Source organism: Sinocyclocheilus grahami, unplaced genomic scaffold, assembly GCF_001515645.1.
Source record: "Sinocyclocheilus grahami isolate Dianchi unplaced genomic scaffold, SAMN03320097.WGS_v1.1 scaffold34.1, whole genome shotgun sequence".
NCBI classification, from domain to species: domain Eukaryota; kingdom Metazoa; phylum Chordata; class Actinopteri; order Cypriniformes; family Cyprinidae; genus Sinocyclocheilus; species Sinocyclocheilus grahami.
Window position 1 is genome coordinate 273,803 of NW_015505213.1, and position 19,005 is coordinate 292,807.

General features: G+C 36.2%; 2 protein-coding genes across 2 annotated transcripts; one reads left to right on the forward strand and one right to left on the reverse strand.

Annotated features, from left to right (window-relative positions):
- Nucleotides 1-674: 674 nt before the first annotated feature.
- Nucleotides 675-1,769, forward strand: LOC107581387 (putative nuclease HARBI1). Its single transcript, XM_016266945.1, has one exon. The coding sequence runs from the start codon at nucleotides 675-677 to the stop codon at nucleotides 1,767-1,769; it is 1,095 nt and encodes a 364-aa protein (XP_016122431.1).
- Nucleotides 1,770-3,374: 1,605 nt separating this feature from the next.
- LOC107581302 (uncharacterized) lies at nucleotides 3,375-6,002 on the reverse strand. The gene is made up of 3 exons (XM_016266804.1): nucleotides 5,526-6,002; nucleotides 4,076-4,477; nucleotides 3,375-3,886 (listed from the first exon to the last, which is right to left on the reverse strand). Exons 1-3 carry the CDS (start codon nucleotides 5,920-5,922, stop codon nucleotides 3,609-3,611), a joined length of 1,077 nt encoding a protein of 358 aa, XP_016122290.1. The 5' UTR covers nucleotides 5,923-6,002; the 3' UTR covers nucleotides 3,375-3,608.
- Nucleotides 6,003-19,005: the final 13,003 nt, after the last annotated feature.

Sequence of the window (19,005 nt, forward strand, 5' to 3'; positions counted from 1 at the left end):
TTTTTTTTTATGCATTAAAGATGTGAAGGTTTTCCGCGCGTCCTGGAAAACCAACCATTTTGCGAAGTAACGTACTTGCAATGGAGGAATTTCCTCGGTGTCCTTTAAAATAAGTAGCTACGTTATAGTTAAACTGTACAAAGCACGATCCAGTCTGGGGGCGGGATGTTTTCAAACCAATTATATTTCTGTAAAATAATTACATATGCAATCAACTGTCCATTTTCTCCGAGGCATCATATATCAGAGCGTTTCTGGTTATGTGTAGGCCTGGCACAAATTCATTGCAAAAAAGTGTCAATGATGAATATAAATATACAATTTCTTTATAAAGAGTCTGTGTCTTCTGTTTTCCCTTTCCTGAAACATTCAAACATCTTTTTTTAGCACTGTGTTTATTCCTTTAAATTTGGTCGGAATGTTTTTAAAACATTTTTTAAAATGAATAACATTCTTCCATTAATTTCTGGAGATAAACTGTTTTTTGTGTGACCTTGTAAACGTTTTTTTTTTTTTTTATGGGTAAATGTCACATTCATGCATGTAAATATAAGTTTAAACAAAGTAGAAAGACACAAATATGCTTTAAGCATTATTTGCATTGCCATAACAGAAAGCTGGCATTATATAATATCTGTTCACCTTCATTTTCTTAACAGATAGCCTTGGTGATCATGAGAAGACGGACATCTGCTGTGTGGTCCTATCCTCGAGAGCACAAGTGGTGGGATACCATTGTACCTGAATTCACTCCAGAACAGTTCATCCAGAATTTTCGGGTCTCACGGGAGTCTTTTGAGTACATCTGTTGTCGCCTCAAGCATGTGCTTGAACGAAGGAACACCAATTTCCGCTTGTGTGTACCTGTAAAAAAACGAATTGCCATTGCCCTTTGGAAGCTTGCCACTGGCAATGAGTACAGAAGTGTCAGTCAGCTTTTCGGGGTTGGCGTGAGCACTGTATTCAACTGTGTGCAGGACTTCTGCAACGCTGTAATTAAAGTTCTTCTGCCTGTACACATTAAATTCCCAGATTCAAGAAAGTTGAAAGAGATGGCAGATGTTTTTGAAAATCGCTGGGACGTTCCTCAATGTGTGGGTGCAATAGATGGAAGCCACATTCCAATAATAGCACCTGAAAAATACCCTCGTGACTATTTTAACAGGAAAGGGTGGCATTCAATAGTAATTCAAGCAGTAGTGGATGGCAAAGGGCTTTTCTGGGATTTGTGTGTTGGCCATCCTGGCAGCGTACATGATGCGAGGGTCCTAAGACAGTCTTATTTGTGGAAGATGTTGAATGATGGACACCCGTTAAACCAAAGCAAAGTACACATCTCTGGTTATGATGTTGGATACTACCTGATTGGAGACTCAGCCTATCCCTTGCAAAACTGGCTGATGAAGCCATTTCCAGACACGGGCAGACTAACCCCACAGCAGCAACGGTTCAATCTCAGGTTGAGTTGTGCAAGGTCAGTTGTGGACTCAAGTTTTGGAAGGCTAAAGGCAAGATGGAGGTGCCTCTTAAAAAGGAGTGACTGTAAACTGGAGCTGATAAAGAAGATGGTTTTGACCTGCTGTGTGCTGCACAATATCTGTGAGGAACGTGACCACTTCAGTGACGACCTTTCAGCCATCCATATGTACATGCAGCCTCCCGTTCAGGCATTAATTGATCACGGACAACCAGAAGGGACGGATGTACAAGCTGCATTATTAGGCTACTTTAACGGACAGGACAGTGAAATTATTCAAGTTGCAGTTTAATTTCATTACTTTTTCTATTGTTTTTCCTCAGATCCTTACTTGCTGATGGTGTGAATGTTCAATAAATGTTCCAAAATTTAGATGTATATTGATTTATTATAAAAATGAATTGCAATAAAAAAAAGTGCAAATAAATTTGACCAACGTAAAGTGTTAATCTGTAAAGCACAAAGACATACAAAAGCAAACTTGAGACACATGTGTATGAAGCAACAACACACAAAGTAAACAATGAACAAAGTTAAAAATGTTTGTTAACAGCAACCAATTTTAATTCTGCGATGTAAATTCCATCATCCAACATACTGTATGTTGATGCTGTTTTATGTAGAGAAGGGAATATTCCTTCTTTTTGGACTCTTAAATTGTTACTACTAACACTTTTTCATTGTGACAAAGAGCAGCAAGGGACAATCTTATCAGTAAACATTTTAGGAAGGGAAAATGGCATGAAGGAAATGGCCCCATTGCAGGAATGTTTCGGGCTATATCAACCAGAATGTAGATAAGTGATGTAATGTCTCTTTGTAGAAAGTAGAAACCATAGAATGCAAGATAACGCCACGTTCTTTGGAGCAAACTTTAATATTGGGCAACAACACAGCCTTTATTCCAAGAAATCTGATGGTGAGGGTTCAGCCAAGCTCTTGAACCTGTAGAACAGATGAAATGCACCAAAAAAAAAAAACGGGACAAAAAGGTGTTAATGTGAATACATCAGTATACTAAGTGATAAATAAAAAGATTCTGATCATGCAAAATGCTCACAAGGGTTATCTTGCCATTTACAACAAGCATTTTTTTCAACCTTTCGTCTCACTTGAATCACACAGTAATGTATACATCAACGTACTACATAACACTGATTAATGTTGCCCACTAAATTAGTTATTCATATAGCTTTACTGATGATATACATACAGACCCATACAATAACATTACTGTTACTAATTTCATGGTAGCTCCTCCAAAACATAGCTAGCAAGATGGCAAATAATCCCTTCAGCCTCATGTAGTTGTGATTACAATGCAATTCTGGAAAAGCGTTACTTGCTCATGCCAGCATACGGCCTAAAACACCAGAATGGACTCACTTTTCATTGTCTTCTCGACTGATATCAAGTATGTTTGTGAAATCTGTTGGGTCCTTTATGGTGCACGATGAACGCTTGTTGACATCAATGTCAATGGTGCTCTCTTCCGTCGGTGGCCTTTTATTCAAAGTCATGAAGGGAGTTTGCGTTTGTGTCGTAATGGTTTCACCTGAATCAATGAAATTTCAACACACAAATTAAAATCAAATCCAATAAACACAAGAAAACAGTTTATTCACGGTTAATGTGATGAAGTAAGAAGCCTATAACTTTACCTTTATTCCTGTCAAACACATTTGGGTTTGCTACACTATTTCCACTAGCTATTCATGGTCTCTATAAGACAGGTGGGTGGAGGGGAGGAATTGATGTTGTCAAGCATTAAAAAAAAAAAAAAAGTAATTTCATGGGTAGAACAAGCTTCTGTCAAACACATTTGGGTTTGCTACACTATTTCCACTAGCTATTCATGGTCTCTATAAGACAGGTGGGTGGAGGGGAGGAGTTGATGTTGTCAAGCATAAAAAATAAAAAAAAAAGTAATTTCATGGGTAGAACAAGTTACTATATTTTGAAGACAGATTAACAAAAAATGTTCTGTAATACAGTGCACAAAACAATAATTCAAAATAAACCTGGAATGTATATTAATAAAGTAACTTGAGGTTCAATTTCAGTTTCGCTTCGACTTTGAAATGTAAAAAGTGTGCAAATGAGAATTAAGCGTGCAAAAGGAATCCTGTGCTCATGGCTTATTTCCCTGCTGTTCCTCCATTAGTGCCAGCATGCGTCCTAATAGTCCCAGCATAGAATTCGTAGCTTCATCCATTTTATTAAGAATGGCAGTATTAAGTTCTTTGGCGTGTGCCATAAACCGTTCATCGGCAGTTTTCAAGTATTCCAGCAGCTCCTGGTTTGAATCCCTCTTCTTTATTCTGGTTCTTCCCAGAGGCTTTCTTGGTTGGGGATGAGAGGAGCTAAAAGATGATTCAGCTTGGTCCAGCACCTCCTCAAGTGAAGAGTCTGTATTCAATATAATAAAAGCAGCACATTACTTGAAGATCTAAATGTAGCAAATAGTGCATTTACATAATAATCTTGCCAAACATATGAGGATAGCAACATTTGCAATGTGAGCTATTCCTTTGCAGAATACATTAGGCAAGTGTGTAGAAAAGAGAACGACAAAGAAAGACGATAATAAAAACTTACGGAGATCAGCTGCAGAAGACAGCGATTCCGTATTTGTCTCAAGCATGGCTGTTGCTGAATTTAATGCTTCAGTAAATTGACTCGCTGGTAGGCGTTCCAGTGCAGCGTCCATAACATCATAGTTAATGGTTCTATTGCTCCATTGGCTGCCACTTTTACTTTTCTCCGTCTTATTGCCCCTGAACTCCTTTTTAAGTTTTTTTAGTTTGTTAATGATTTGGTCGGTGGTACGAGTAAACCCATTGTTTACCATCTCTTGGCATATGTCATCATACACTCTTTTCCTTCTTTTTGAGCTCCCCAGCTTCTCCTGGATCTCTGTGGAAGACCATATCGCAAGCAGTGCACTGGTTTCTTTTGAAGACCACAGCTGAGCAGTTTTGGGCTCGGCTATTTTGCTACCTACAAACAAAAGACTCATTAGTCAAGGTTGCCAAACTTCACTGCATAGACTAAAGTTATTTACAACAAAGTCCACTTTGATAACAGGCAGTCAGACCTGTTTTCACTTAAATTCAAGTGATTGCAAAGTAACCTCAGATCTCTTTTTGTTCTACTTTAATTGTGACAAGGTTTGTGTTTTTGTCTTAAATAGTTTGACAAACTACCGGTTTAGTCAGGGGGTGATCCGACTTTTTCTTTTTATTCAAATTATTTTTTTTTGTAACCTACATTATAAACTTGCGACCAGTCCAAAAAAAAGACTACTAAATTGTAAGACTAGTCTAAGCAGTTTAGCAACCAGGCACTCACATTTCTGAATTTTTTTTGTCGTAATTCCTACGGTGGCCGAGAAGTGCAAAGCAAATCATGAACCAGCCGAAGGGAGAAAAAAAAATTCCGGCAAAAGACGGGATTGAACCCGGGTCGATCGCGTCAAAAAGCCAACGACACGCGCTTATCCATCTGCGCCACTGGAGCTGATGTTTTATAGCCACTTTTAACTAAATGTAAATATACACTCCGTATTTTTTATTCCATAGTAAGGGCAATTCATACAATACATTTAAACTGAGCTACTTTAATACCATTTCTGAATTTTCTACCACGACTCTGATGTTCTTCCTGTATACGTTGATTGATAGATGTCTCGTCCAGTCAGCGGTGAGTAATCCCAAACCAATGGCGCCGTCTCAAACTATATCTACCTCTTTCGGTTTGTCTGATTTGTCGCTGTGTTTTCTGACTTGTTATAATGTTTTCTGAATTGTTATTTTGTTTTTTTAGACTTGCATTTGCGTTTGTAATTTGTTTTCAGAATTGTGATTTGCTTTGCACTTCTCGGCCACCGTATTTACTTGAGCTTTTATTTTGGAGGGAACCTACAATAAAAGCATAGACTACATGTTTATGTTTGGCTTTAAATTAATTAATTGTGCAACATCAGTAGCTAGAACAGCAACCAAGTAATATTACACAGCATAACACTGTATACAGACACAACACTTACCTAGCTCGGCTACAGAAAACACGACGGAGTCCGCGTTTTTCTCAAGCGTGGCTGTCGCTGAATTCAAGGCCCCAGTCAGATGACTGGCTGGTCGGTGTTCTAGCACAGACTCCATAACGCTGTGGTCGAATGTTTTAGGAATCTGTTCATTGTCACTTTTACTTGGTTTCCTTTTCAGGTCCCTGTACTCCTTCCTAAGCTTTTTTAACTTGTTTATGATTTGTTCGGTCGAGCGACTGAAGCCACCGTTCAGCATTTCCTGGCTTATCTCATCGTAAACTCTTTTCTTCCTTATCGAGCTCTCCAGTTTCTCCTGGATCTCTGTGGAAGACCATATCGCGAGCAGCACGCTGGTTTCCTCTGAAGACCAGTGATGTGTATTTTTGTTTTCCGACATTTTTGTAATACACAGTTAAAAGGCACGGTCTCTGCACACTGTTGCTGGGAGTTTTGAAAACGTTTCTTGGTGACGTCACATTTCCCGCCCCCCGGCATTATTGGTTCCTAGTTCAAGAAGCACGCTGTGGCCATCAGAGCAGAGCTGCTCCAAGCGGCTCTTGCGCATGTGCGTTGTGGAGAGTTTGATTAAAGGGGTCATATGATGCTTTTTTAAAGATCATTATTTTGTGTATTTGGTGTAACAGAATATGTTGACATGCTTTAATGTTCAAAAAACACATTATTTTTCAAATACTGTATATTATTGTAGGTTTTCTATGCCCCGCCTCTCTTGCTTCGTTTTCTACAAAGTCCCTCCTTCCGACAAGCGCAGTCTGCTCTGATTGGCCAGCTGACCCAGTGCATTGTGATTGGCCGTGTTAGAACGAGCCGTTTTAGGGGGGCGTGGCAGAGTCTTAACTTTGATAAAGAATATCTCTTTGGTTTTGAGACTTTAGTCTTTGCAACTTCAGGGATCTTATCTATGCACAATCAGCTTGTAACACTACAAAGAGAAAGGAAAACTTGAAATCGCATCATATGACCCCTTTAATGTCTGTCTCAAACTCGAATATTTTTAATTTGTTCTCCAGAAAGATTAATTCCCTGGCTCTTTGTGAAGTTTACAGCGTCAAGTAAGTAGGGATCGACAAGTGTGTTGTCAGTACATCCCTGATACTGATGTTGTTGTATCGAAAGGATCGATCCTCACATAAAAATATCGATTCTGAAGTGCATTTTTTTAACCATTCGTTTGATTTACTTATCAAGAAATTTGGTGCATAAAATAAGCTTCGAAGTGGAAAAATAGACTATATTATAATAGCGAATAATTGTGTTGGATATATTTTTCTACAGTCTATGGTTGGATAGAACCATTTCTCCTGCTCATCTGAACACACGCAGTATTGCCAACTAATTTTCAGTGGAAGTTGCTGCTAAAGGAAGGTTGATTTGTTGCTAAAAGTTGCTAAATTATGTTGTGATGTCATTGCGTGATGACGTCATTACGTAATCATGGCGCAAAATTGTGTCAGATCTCAGCAAAAACATATTTTATATATGTTCATTTAGATTTGTTCGTAAAAATATAAATACATAATATAATATTAAAATATAAATAACTATTTTTAAATACATTGAATTATCGAAAACGTACACATTTTTGAACGAGTACAATTTAAGTTTTTTTTATTGTTATTAGCTAGTAAACAAGTAAATCTACACATTCTGAACAATTATACTTTAAAGCAGTGTATTAGTAGTTAGTTAGTATGCTACACTCTAAGAAAAGTCTGTAAAAAATAGTACACAATCTACTATGTTAATATGAAGGAATTTTCTGTATTGATTTTTCCACAGGTTATAATTTACCTGCATTTTTAATTACGCATTGTATTTTGTGTTTTCGGGTTACAGGGTTACAACGGATAATGTCCTGGAAAATTACTAGCACCTTTTCCATTTTTCTACATATTTTTCTTACAGTGTAGGCTACTAATTCATCAACAATCGCAGGTACAAGCTACTAACAAAGTGTCTCATAAATGAACAATAACAGTATTAAATTATTAAATTATTATTATTATTACAATAAATTAAACAGTTGCAAATAGCAGTTTAATTCCTGTGATGTGTGTACTGCTAGGTGTCACGAATCTGGTCTATGAACTTCAATTCACTCACCACCACTCACCCTTCCATTACATTGACTCTCGCACTACACAAACTGTTGCATGTCATCCCAGACTACATATCCCATCATTCATTGTACTGATTGCACACAGCACTGATTGCACACAGCTGTAACTAATCACACAGTCACTATATAACACTCACTCAGATCCTTTTCAAACTGCATCTTTGGTTTCCTCTTTTTGTGTAATTTAAATGGTAAATTGTACCTTTTTATCGTTTGAGTCACTTATCAAAAGTTGCCAAATAAATTTTAAAAATAGCTCAATTTGTTGCCAGGTGCTTTTGGAAGAAAAAGTTGCTAGGGTAATCTGAAAAGTTGCTGAATTCAGCAACAAAATTGCTAAATTGGCAACACTGAACACACGCAAATGCTGAAAGACAGAACCAATCAATCACAGACAGTTTGCTGCTGAAGCATGGCTCAGAGTGCTTGTTCAAATAGGGCTGCGTTTCCCAAAAAGCATCAGAAGCGTAAGTAGATCTTAAGAAACCGTTGCCACATTATTACTTTACTTTAAATAACATTGTTACTATATATACAATTCATTCTGGAAAATGCATCATGGTTTCCACACAAATATGAAGCAGCAATAATAATAAATGTTTCTTGAGCAGCAACTATTATAATTATTTCTGAATGATCATGTGACACTGAAGACTGGAGTATTGATGCTGAAAATTCAGCTTTGATCACAGATATATTTTAAAATAGATTATAGTAGAAAATAGTTATTTTTAATTGTTATATTTCTCAATATTGCTGCTTTTACTGTTTTTTTTTTTTTTTGTTCAAATAAGTGCAGCCTTGGTGAGCATGATACTTAAAAAAATATTACAAAATCTTACTGACCCCAAACTTTTGTGTACATGTAATATTCATTTTAAAATTGGCTAGTTTGTGCAAGTAAATTTATTTAAACGTTTGCTGCTGAAGCATGGCTCAGAGTGCTTGTTCAAATAGGGCTGCGTTTCCCAAAAAGCATCAGAAGCGTAAGTAGATCTTAAGAAACCGTTGCCACATTATTACTTTACTTTAAATAACATTGTTACTATATATACAATTCATTCTGGAAAATGCATCATGGTTTCCACACAAATATGAAGCAGCAATAATAATAAATGTTTCTTGAGCAGCAACTATTATAATTATTTCTGAATGATCATGTGACACTGAAGACTGGAGTATTGATGCTGAAAATTCAGCTTTGATCACAGATATATTTTAAAATAGATTAAAGTAGAAAATAGTTATTTTTAATTGTTATATTTCTCAATATTGCTGCTTTTACTGTTTTTTTTTTTTTTTGTTCAAATAAGTGCAGCCTTGGGGAGCATGATACTTAAAAAAATATTACAAAATCTTACTGACCCCAAACTTTTGTGTACATGTAATATTCATTTTAAAATTGGCTAGTTTGTGCAAGTAAATTTATTTAAACTGGTTGTTAAAAGTTCAAATGGATTGTGTTATGTTCTGTAATTGTTGTTAATAAATCATTAACCATGAAAAAATATGCAAAAACAGCTTGGCAGCCTTAAAATATTATATTAGTATATAGTTGTATTACAGTAACCACAGTTTACCACAGTATTTGTAGTAAAACTGCAGTAACCACAAATTTACCATGGTAATAATACATTTTAGAACTTATGTAATACCATGTTTATTTTTCATGAGGTATCCTCAAAGGGGCACCTTTGTAACTTATCTACCCTTAAAGCATGCATACTTGTATGGTACTAATATGCTCCCTTTTAGGGGTATAGTTGCACTTTTGAGGTTACTGCCCCAGTAAAGGGCTAAAATACAATTATAGTATATTTTATTTCTGACAGTGTAAACAAAAAAGGCCTATGAAATGTTAAAAAATTTAGTATAATTACTAATTATATATTATTTTAATAATTTAAAAGACCAGTTTAGTTTAGAAGTATCGGTATCAATACCGATGATACTGGGCTTGAAAATATCGGTATCGGATCGGAAATTAAATAAGAGGTATTGCCCATCCCTTGTTGTCAGTGAGTCATTGAATTGTTTACTCAACCGATTCGTTAACAGCATAGAGTAATTCTCGATGGAAACAAGTCTGATTTAACTTAGTGCCATTTTAATTGTCAGACATTTACATTTAATCCACCTCTGTTTTATCCTTAGGCTTATTTGAGACACCAATGCCTCCCTGTAAATGTAGAGTTTAGATGGATGCAGTCAAAAATGCTTTCAAGTTGGGCAATTCCAAGTGCATGGACCAGCAAACTATGTAAGCATTGCTTCTGATGTAAATAACCAGTCATAATTTGATGTAAATACAGAGATTGAGTGAGTAGCCTTTCATGTGTTTAAGACTTCACTGCAAAAATGATTTCCATTACAAATATAAAACAAGATAAATTTACTTGAAAAGCAAAATAACTTTTTAAAGTAAGTTTTGTTTCATGAAAAATTCATCAAAATTGTGTTAGTTCTGCGAACGAGGCAAGAAAAATAATCTTGTTTTGCCTTTGAATTAAGGTTCTTTTTCTTACCCTATTGGTAGATATTTTTTCTTGTTTTAAGCAAAAACTAACTAAATGTTTTATACATTTTTCAGAAAACAAGACATAATATCTTATGTCATATTGCTTCTCAAGTAAATGCATCTTGATTCTAAAAATGCTTAAATATTTATACAAAAAAAAAAACAAGACAAACTCTCTTTTTATTGCTGTGTGCAGCCTTCATCTTGTGTGAGTGTACATAGCTTTTAAGGTTTTCAAAAGTACTATTATTTGTGTAAAACTATACTAATCAGTAAAACAATACTGAGAACACTTACATAGAAATGTTTGCTGTAATCTGGGATTTTTTTTAGTTAAATTAATGCTCAGATAATGGAAATATTTACCTAGTCAGCAGGAAGGAATACTCAATCAGTTTTATTTGGTGTGTTAAGCAGCGTTATAAAATCTGACCAATTCAAATATCTTGTGATATATGACTTAGGGATATCATTGAGGAGCCAAAGTTGTTGATACAGATGCTCGCCATTAGGTGGCAGTATGTACTTGTCTATATGCGCTCTAAAACTTTGGACATCATATAACCAAGATAAATGGTATAACTTTACATCTAAGCCAGAATGTAATATCTCAGCTAGTTGGATATGACAGTGAAATTCTAGAAGACTTTTTAAACCTGAGGCATGACATGTATTTATTGCACAACAGCTTTCATTCATTTCACGTAGATACACTTGAAGCAACTCATCTCACTGTGGACAAAGCGGAGTCCAGCCCGGGATCCATCACATGTGGTTGCGCTCATTCGTCGCATCCGCCAGGCGCGCCGTTCTCGACTCCGCCGCCTCAGCTCACAGAACTATTGACAAAGTTATTGTAGATAAGCTTCTGAGTTACTGGATTGTTCTAATCGTCTTATTTCTTATTCCATCTACTCTTTAAATACTGGATGATAGATGTCTGTGAGGTGTGGAGTCTTGGCTCTTTCTCATTTTGGCTGCGACTCCAGACTATAAGCAGGAGCCCAAATAACGCGGCACTGAAATGAAAATCAATGCAGGAGGAAACACTGCCACTGCCAGAGGGAGGTATGCAAGGTCACAGGCCAGTATCATTTTTTACAGACACAGAATCACAATATTTTCCAAGAGGGTCACATTTAATCAAGAAAAGCAGCAAATAGTTGGTTTCATAAAGAACTTGCTGTACTACATACAGTGGTAGGGGCCACAGAGAAGATTTAAGGGGTCAGTTATTGAATGTGTTGGTATAGCCTAAATCCCAAGTGAATAATTAGTCATTAGCAACAGGAGAAATCTTGTTGTATATAGCTCCCATGTGAAGAACTGCGGCAGATTGAATAAAAAAAAAAAATGAACTGCCAATTGTATATATAGCTTATGAATAGTGATGTGTGTTTATATTGTATTAGATTAATTTTTGTATAAATTTTCATTGTAAAGTTTAAGGTTCATTTGTTTTACATCTAAATCATTATTTATCATTTTGTGCAGTAACAACATTTTATATGATTATAATTTAAAAGAAGATTGATGTTTGAAAGAAGTATCTTATGCTCAACATGGATGTATTTATTTGATCAAATCTACAGTAAAAAACAGTAATGGCGAAATGTTATTATAATTAAAAATAATTTTCCTATTTTAATATATTTTAAAACATCATTTATTCCTGTGATCGCAAAACTGAATTTTCAGCATCATTACTCCAGTCTTCAGTGTCACATGATCCTTCAGAAATCATTCTAATATGCTTTAATATTTCGTATTATTATCAGTGTTGTGAAAACGGTTTAATATATTTATGGAAACAAACAATTTTCAGGATTCTTTTATGAACAGAAAGCTCAAAAAAATGTTTGAAATATTCAACTTAATAAATGCACTGTTTAATTTCTAAGTAATTTAATAGTTCCTTGCTAAATAAATGTAGTAATTAAAAAAAAATCTTACTGACCCTAAACGTTAGTATATGTATAATTAATGTAATTTTACCCCTCTATCATCAGTAGCAAATTAGCATACAGTTGACCATTTAACAGTTTATTAAAACATTTTTTTTTTTCCGTTGTACTAAAATTTATTTTTTCACAATGTGGAGCATCTAGTGTCTCGCTGAATTGTTTTTGTAGAGATTCAATCAGCAACCTTATGCTTTTGTCCGCTGTTTTAATCTCCACATCATCTGCATCTCTATAGCCGATACTTCTGACAGGGTTTGGTATTGTCAGCTGTCACCTGCTTAATGTGGAATTTTAGATGACACAACATTGTAGACATCGACCTTGCCAGTGGAAGGATGTCACACACTCATTCAGGATGTAGGCGTATATTGGCTGACGGTGAATGACCGTCTATAGGGCTGGTATGAACTAACATTCTGTCCCTGCTGACTTTTCTTCGGTTTGTCTGCCTCGTGTTGCTGATTAGCCAAGAGCAAGAGGGAGACAGAAGCACAGATGGCTAACTGTGATATATCTGAGCTAGTGTCCAGGGTCAACCATCTCTGTTTTTCTCTCTTTATGTATTTCTGTCTATTTCTTCCCGTTGCTTCTACCCACTAATTACATGAGTCCATACGGGAATTCTTGCAGGGGTTCTCAGTATCTGTCTATAACATTTTTGTTTTTGAATGAAAACCCTATTTTTGAATACATTCGATTTTATATCTATTGTAATGTGTCATTCAAGCCTGTAAATAGATAGGTGGCATTTAGAGTTGGACAACCGCATGAACACGCATCAACAAAGCAAACACTGCAGGAACAACAGCTGTTGGGGCACATGCCTAGAGGACGTATCTCACTCGCTTCCTCTTTTCATCTATGCTTACCGCCATCCATCTCCTCTGATTTCCTCGCCCTCATTCATCACTTCCTGATTTTATCTCTCTCTTTCCCTTGATCTCCCACCTCTATCCCTTCTGTTCCTTGTGATCTGGTTTTGCAGCAGCTGCATGGTTTTCCAGGTGAAATGAGACATTTGCTCTAATAAATTGGCTGTGGCCGTCATTTCTTGTTGCATGGATGTCGTTCCTGAGGCGGACTCATTTCCGAGAAGATTCCAGCAAGTCAGGGCAAGCTAGCTGAGGTGAACGAGACAAACTGAAATAAATAGTTTCAGAGCAATCAAAGCAAAAACAATCAGTCACAAGAACAATTATTTCCTCAAGCAGTTGTTCTCGTTAACAACTGATTTATAGTCTTACAAATGTTCAGTATTGGAATTTGAACTTAATCATTCTAATGGTGTCATTCAGCTTGACACATAAATAATCAAAATTTTCAGTGTTTTGAGTTTTTAATCAAAATGTCATTCTTTCTTGATCTTCCGGAGAAATGTCAGACTTCCAGATTTAACAGTCAGATTTAAAGTCTTTAAAGAGAATATACTGATCTTATTTTTACCATGTATGTTTGTCTTTATTCCATGGAACACAAAATATGTTTTTAAATGTCTTTCTTTTTTTTCTTTCTTTTTTTTGTCCATACAGTCAAAGTCAGAGGTGTTTAGAGGAGATTTAGACATTAACATTCTTTAAAATATCTTTTGTGATCCACAGAGGAAAAAAGTCATACAGGCTTGAAATTACATGATGGCGGTTAAATAATGACAGAATTTTCCAATTTTGGGTTAATGAGTAAAATACTATTTAATGATTACAGACTATAAGGCGTTCTGTATTCCTTTTATAATGCATTATATAGATAACCTTCACAGAATGTGCTGCCAAACTATCTCCTTCAGAAAATCTATTCTGATGTGAATTGAGCGTGTGCTGTTGTTGTGGGGGATGTGTAAAATGTAACATGATCCTGAAGGCTGAGAATGCATGGAGGTGGACAGGAAGCTGCATCAAACGCACATATATTCAGCACTTCTCACGCTGTGTCCCCAAAGTCCAGTGCAGAGAACGGACAGTGAGATAGCAAAAAACACAAATATGCTTATAGACTATCTCAGAGGGGACCGGTGAGGATGCCAGGTGCCTCTCAAAGAGGACAGTAGGCTCATGCGCCACCCCTGTTTTTTTTTGTTTTTTTTTTAATAAATGTTTTTTGCCATATTTGATTATCATCTGTTGTGGTACATAAAAACTTTAAGTACCTTTTAGTGAGTATAACAAGTAACAGGCAGATCAGTCTCGAGCCTGTTAGGATGTATTTCTTCATAATTAAAGCAGCTTCCCCCCAGACCAATTAATTTGAAATATTAAGCAACATGTTTTTGTTTTGATGGTTGCATTTTATATTCCAAACACAGAAATGTGAAAAGGGTTGATTCTGTGATAATGGCTGACTGGTTGTACATTATCCTGTATATATAAACGTCCTATATACTGCATTATACAGCTGCCCTAAATGTAGCAAGATCTGACCTGTGTTTTTACAGCACTTCACATGGTGGACATTTATCCTGTATAGCGAGAACGGGAGAGAGGGGGGTTTCATAATTTATGACTGACATGGCTCAGACAGCCATTAGTTGCACATAATGAATGGATTCACTCTCGCAGTGTGACACAGTACTGGGTCTGCAAATTGATCCGCGATGTTCGGACAGATTGGAAAAGAACGGGAGAGAGGGGGGTTTCATAATTTATGACTGACATGGCTCAGACAGCCATTAGTTGCACATAATGAATGGATTCACTCTCGCATTGTGACACAGTACTGGGTCTGCAAATTGATCCGCGATGTTCGGACAGATTGGAACTGTCACACACAAACTCAATCCTTCCTGCCTGGAAAGCTGTCAACTGTGTCATAAATTTTTAGGGTGAACCACCGGAGTTGCCCACGCAAAAGACATCACCAGACAGACGTTTTCCCATCTTAATCCTGAAAATGTGGCAGTAACCCTGTCATTCAATTAGCTGTGTTTCACAGCTGTCCTGTGGATGTTCTTGTCGTTTACTGTGTGACCTAATCATTGTTGTGAGATATGAGGCAGCGTGAAGGAGGACAGCAGGTTATGAACTTACTCGGATAAAATGGCTCCTGTTTCCATTGGCTGCTCCTGTTTTATTTGTGTAATATGCGTTTTGGCCTTCGTCCAGCAGTGCAATGCGTGTGGCGGCAGCAGGATTACGAGCACATCCAGAACTCATTGCCTGCCATCTTCTGTAACACTAGAGACCAATTAATGAAGTTGTGACAGCCGTAACGGAATGACACGCAGTAAGAACCCAGCCAACTGCAAAATGGCCACACACATGCCATTATTGCTTTGAAAAATGTAGGGTTACCAACATGCATGACAATTTGGTAATATATACAGTGTATATATATATATATATATATATATATATATATATATATATATATATATATAAACTGTCTTGCAGGCTGAGCTCAGGATGTGGTCTGGTGCTCCAGATTTTACAAAGCTTCATTATTGACTTCCTTTGTACTTTTATTTCCCATGTCCGTGTCCCAGAGTTGTTATAGTTTTCCATTTTTAATCATTATTATTTCGTTATTATTAAACTTCCACCCCGATTGTACTATGGATGTGAACATGATCTATGTATTAGAATTATTGGTAACACTTTAGTTTAGGGATCTAGAATACGGTCATGCAGAATAAGGCATTAATATGTGCTTTTATAAGTACTAATACACAGCCAATATGCTATGCACGCTAATAAGCAAAGTTAGTGAATGGTGTTCCCTAATCTAAAGTGTTACTGAGTTATTTTAGGCTTAAGTTGAAAGAGACGTGAGCTGTATCTGGGGACAGGAATATCATAGAGATGCAACCATGTTGTAAAATGTATATTACTCAAAGCACCTAAGCAACAGCAATGTGCTGAAAAGTGTTAAGCATTGTGGTAAGTTTTGCACAGGCAAGCACCACTCACGTTTTCTTCTGAAAATGTAAAAATGCAGTCCATGCACAGAACTCTGGATTTACAAAGGACCCTTTAATTAGTATTTACACATCTGTGAATATTTCATGACTCTGTGCACTTAAAATTAAAAGGTCTCAGTGCAGGATGCAGTATAAATGATTATGTGCTTAACCTTAACCTGCTTAAATCAAGGTGTCAGTGTGTTTTGGCTTGACCATTTTTTCTCCCAGCCTGCACCAATTTCTCATATTTTTATTGATTCCTGAAAATGTACATGCTAGTTTATGCTGATTGGTTCTGGATTGGTGCTACACTCTTAAAAATAAAGGTTCTATATTGGTGTCTATCAGTTTTCTTTTTATTCATTATATAAAAAAATTAAAAAACTTGCTACGTGTGTTGCGTTAGGCTAACTGAGACTTGTCATAGCACTTGCGTATTGCTCTTTTGTTTGATTTTGATTTTGAGTTTCTTAATAGCGTCTGCTAAATGTAAATGAAAGGTAAATGTTTACGTTCAGGAGAAAGCACGCGCATGCTGAATGTAAACAACGCTGATTACGTTGATTAAGTTCTGGGGAAAGTGCGCACATGCGTCATTGTACTCTCCAAAATGGCGGAAGACGGTAACTCGGGGAGACGAATTGTTGAATAAATTGTTATTTTTGTTTTCTTTGTGTGCACAGTTTTCTCGTAGCTTCGCAGAATTGAAGTTGAGCCACTGATGTCACATGCACATGGACCGACGTCCTTGCTACGTCTCTGTGTTGCTGTCTATGCAGGGTCAGAGAACTCGAAGATTTAATGAAGGTCTTGCAGGTTTGGAAGGACATGAGGGTGAGTAAATCATTTTTGGGTAACTAACCCTTCAATACATAGACATTCATAGGGTCAAAAAGCCAAAATGCAAAGCTAAAATACACACATAACACTAAAATAATGCTATAAACATGACAACTAAATGTCAGAAAATGTTATATAAAAAAACAGTGTACATTACTCATAATAACTAAATGAGAAGAAACCAAAAAATTGAAATGTGACAATTAATGCAGGAAGTATATGGTAATTCATAATTTTGCACAAAAAACATGGCATTAGTAAGTAGTATATTAATAAGTAAACTTACTGTTAACCAATTAACAGGTTCGTACAATAGCATTTTCCCCCAGTAAAAATTACAAAGGATTTTTACAGTGAAATGCAAAAGGAAAAAAATTCAGAGTAAAGAGTATTCGCTTCCGTAAATATCATATTATTCAAACCATGCCATTCTTGTTTCCCAACAAAGATGAATGATTATTTTGTCCATGTTTAAAAGGTTTGAAATTATATTATGCAGTGATGTGATCAGTTTTAGATAGAGCTGTTCACAGACAGGGACCTCTGCTATTATTTAAATGGCTTTTTTCATGCAGGTGTGGTATATTTGATTTCAGATTTAGCCAACCTCAAACAACAAAAATGGTGTGGTTACTTGCTGTATATGTCGGTCAGACATCTTCCTGTCTAAGTAGGCTCTTGGCCAGAATAAGCTATAAAGTGGACCTTTTTACACCTATTCTTAGTCTGGCTCGCAAGACTAAGGTCTTTCAGTGCAGTTATCCTGGCTAACAAATCACTGCACAGCACCCTGTTCGGAGCCCTGTGGTATTTAATGGTACTAGCTGGGTTTTGTTGGAAGCTCGAGAGCCTCTCAAAGTCTTAATTACCCAGTGTTTAGAGGAGAGACGGTGGACAGAGTGTTTTGTTTGATAGGCAGACCAACTGTACAGTATATAGATAAAACCCACACCCACAGGCTTAATGGTGTCCATTATGGAGCTGGGTGTTTTCCAGAGTCTGCCAGTCTTTATTATCCTTATTAATTTTATTGGTAAAGAGATCAAAAAGCATTAAAACAACATAATCAATCACAATAAGAAAACACTAGGGTCAGAAGACAAACCCGGGCTTCTGGCTTCCTTGAAGACAAAGGAGTGCAGGACATGTAACCTTGGAGCTTGCATTTGTTGTGTGTGGATGAGATTTCCCATGAGGAGAGCTCATTTGGGTGGAACCTAACAGTCATGAACAGGAAGTGTGTGCGTGTTTTGTATCTCTGAACTATTGTGTGTGGTTATAATGCATTACCATTGCAGGTCTAATCGGAGAGCTCTGCTACTCTCTGATGTCATATTAACAATCTTTCTGCATCCCGGTGCATCATGGGAACTTTGGCATCTCAGGGACTATATTTTCCCATCACCCTCCTCCAGGGCCTAACATGCCCACCTGCTGCAGAAACTGTGTGAACACAGACTCCTTGCAGTGATGTTTATACACACACACACACACACACACACACCAGTCAATATCTTATATGCGGTCTCACGCCACCCCAAATCAAACTGAAACAAAATTATTATATTATATTTTATAATATTATACTTATACTGTATACTTTTTTTATTGCAGTTGTTGAGACATTTCACTTTTTCCATAAATGAAAAAAAATGTTATTTTGTGACTAATGTTTTATTCAATATATTACATCATATATGACAGGGATATGAAAATGTACAATCACAATTACTGGTACATATAGATTTTTTTTATGACATTTGGGTGTTTTGATTTTTTTTTTTTTTCTAAAATAAATCAATACGTTTATTCAACAAGTATGCATTCAAGTTAAGACACAATAATTATCACCGTTTCCACAAACAAATTATGGTGCACAATTGTTTTCAACACTGATAATAATGAGAAATGTTTCTTGAGCAGCAAATCAGTATATTAGAATGATTTCTGAAGGATCGTGTGACACTGAAGACTGGAGTAATGATGCTGAAAATAGCTTTGCATCACAGGAATAAATTAAATTTGAAATATGAAAACAGTTGTTTAGAAATTCAATATGTCACAATATGTTTTTCACAATTTTACAGTTTTTTTTTTTTTTTTTTTTTTTTTTTTTTTTTTTAAAA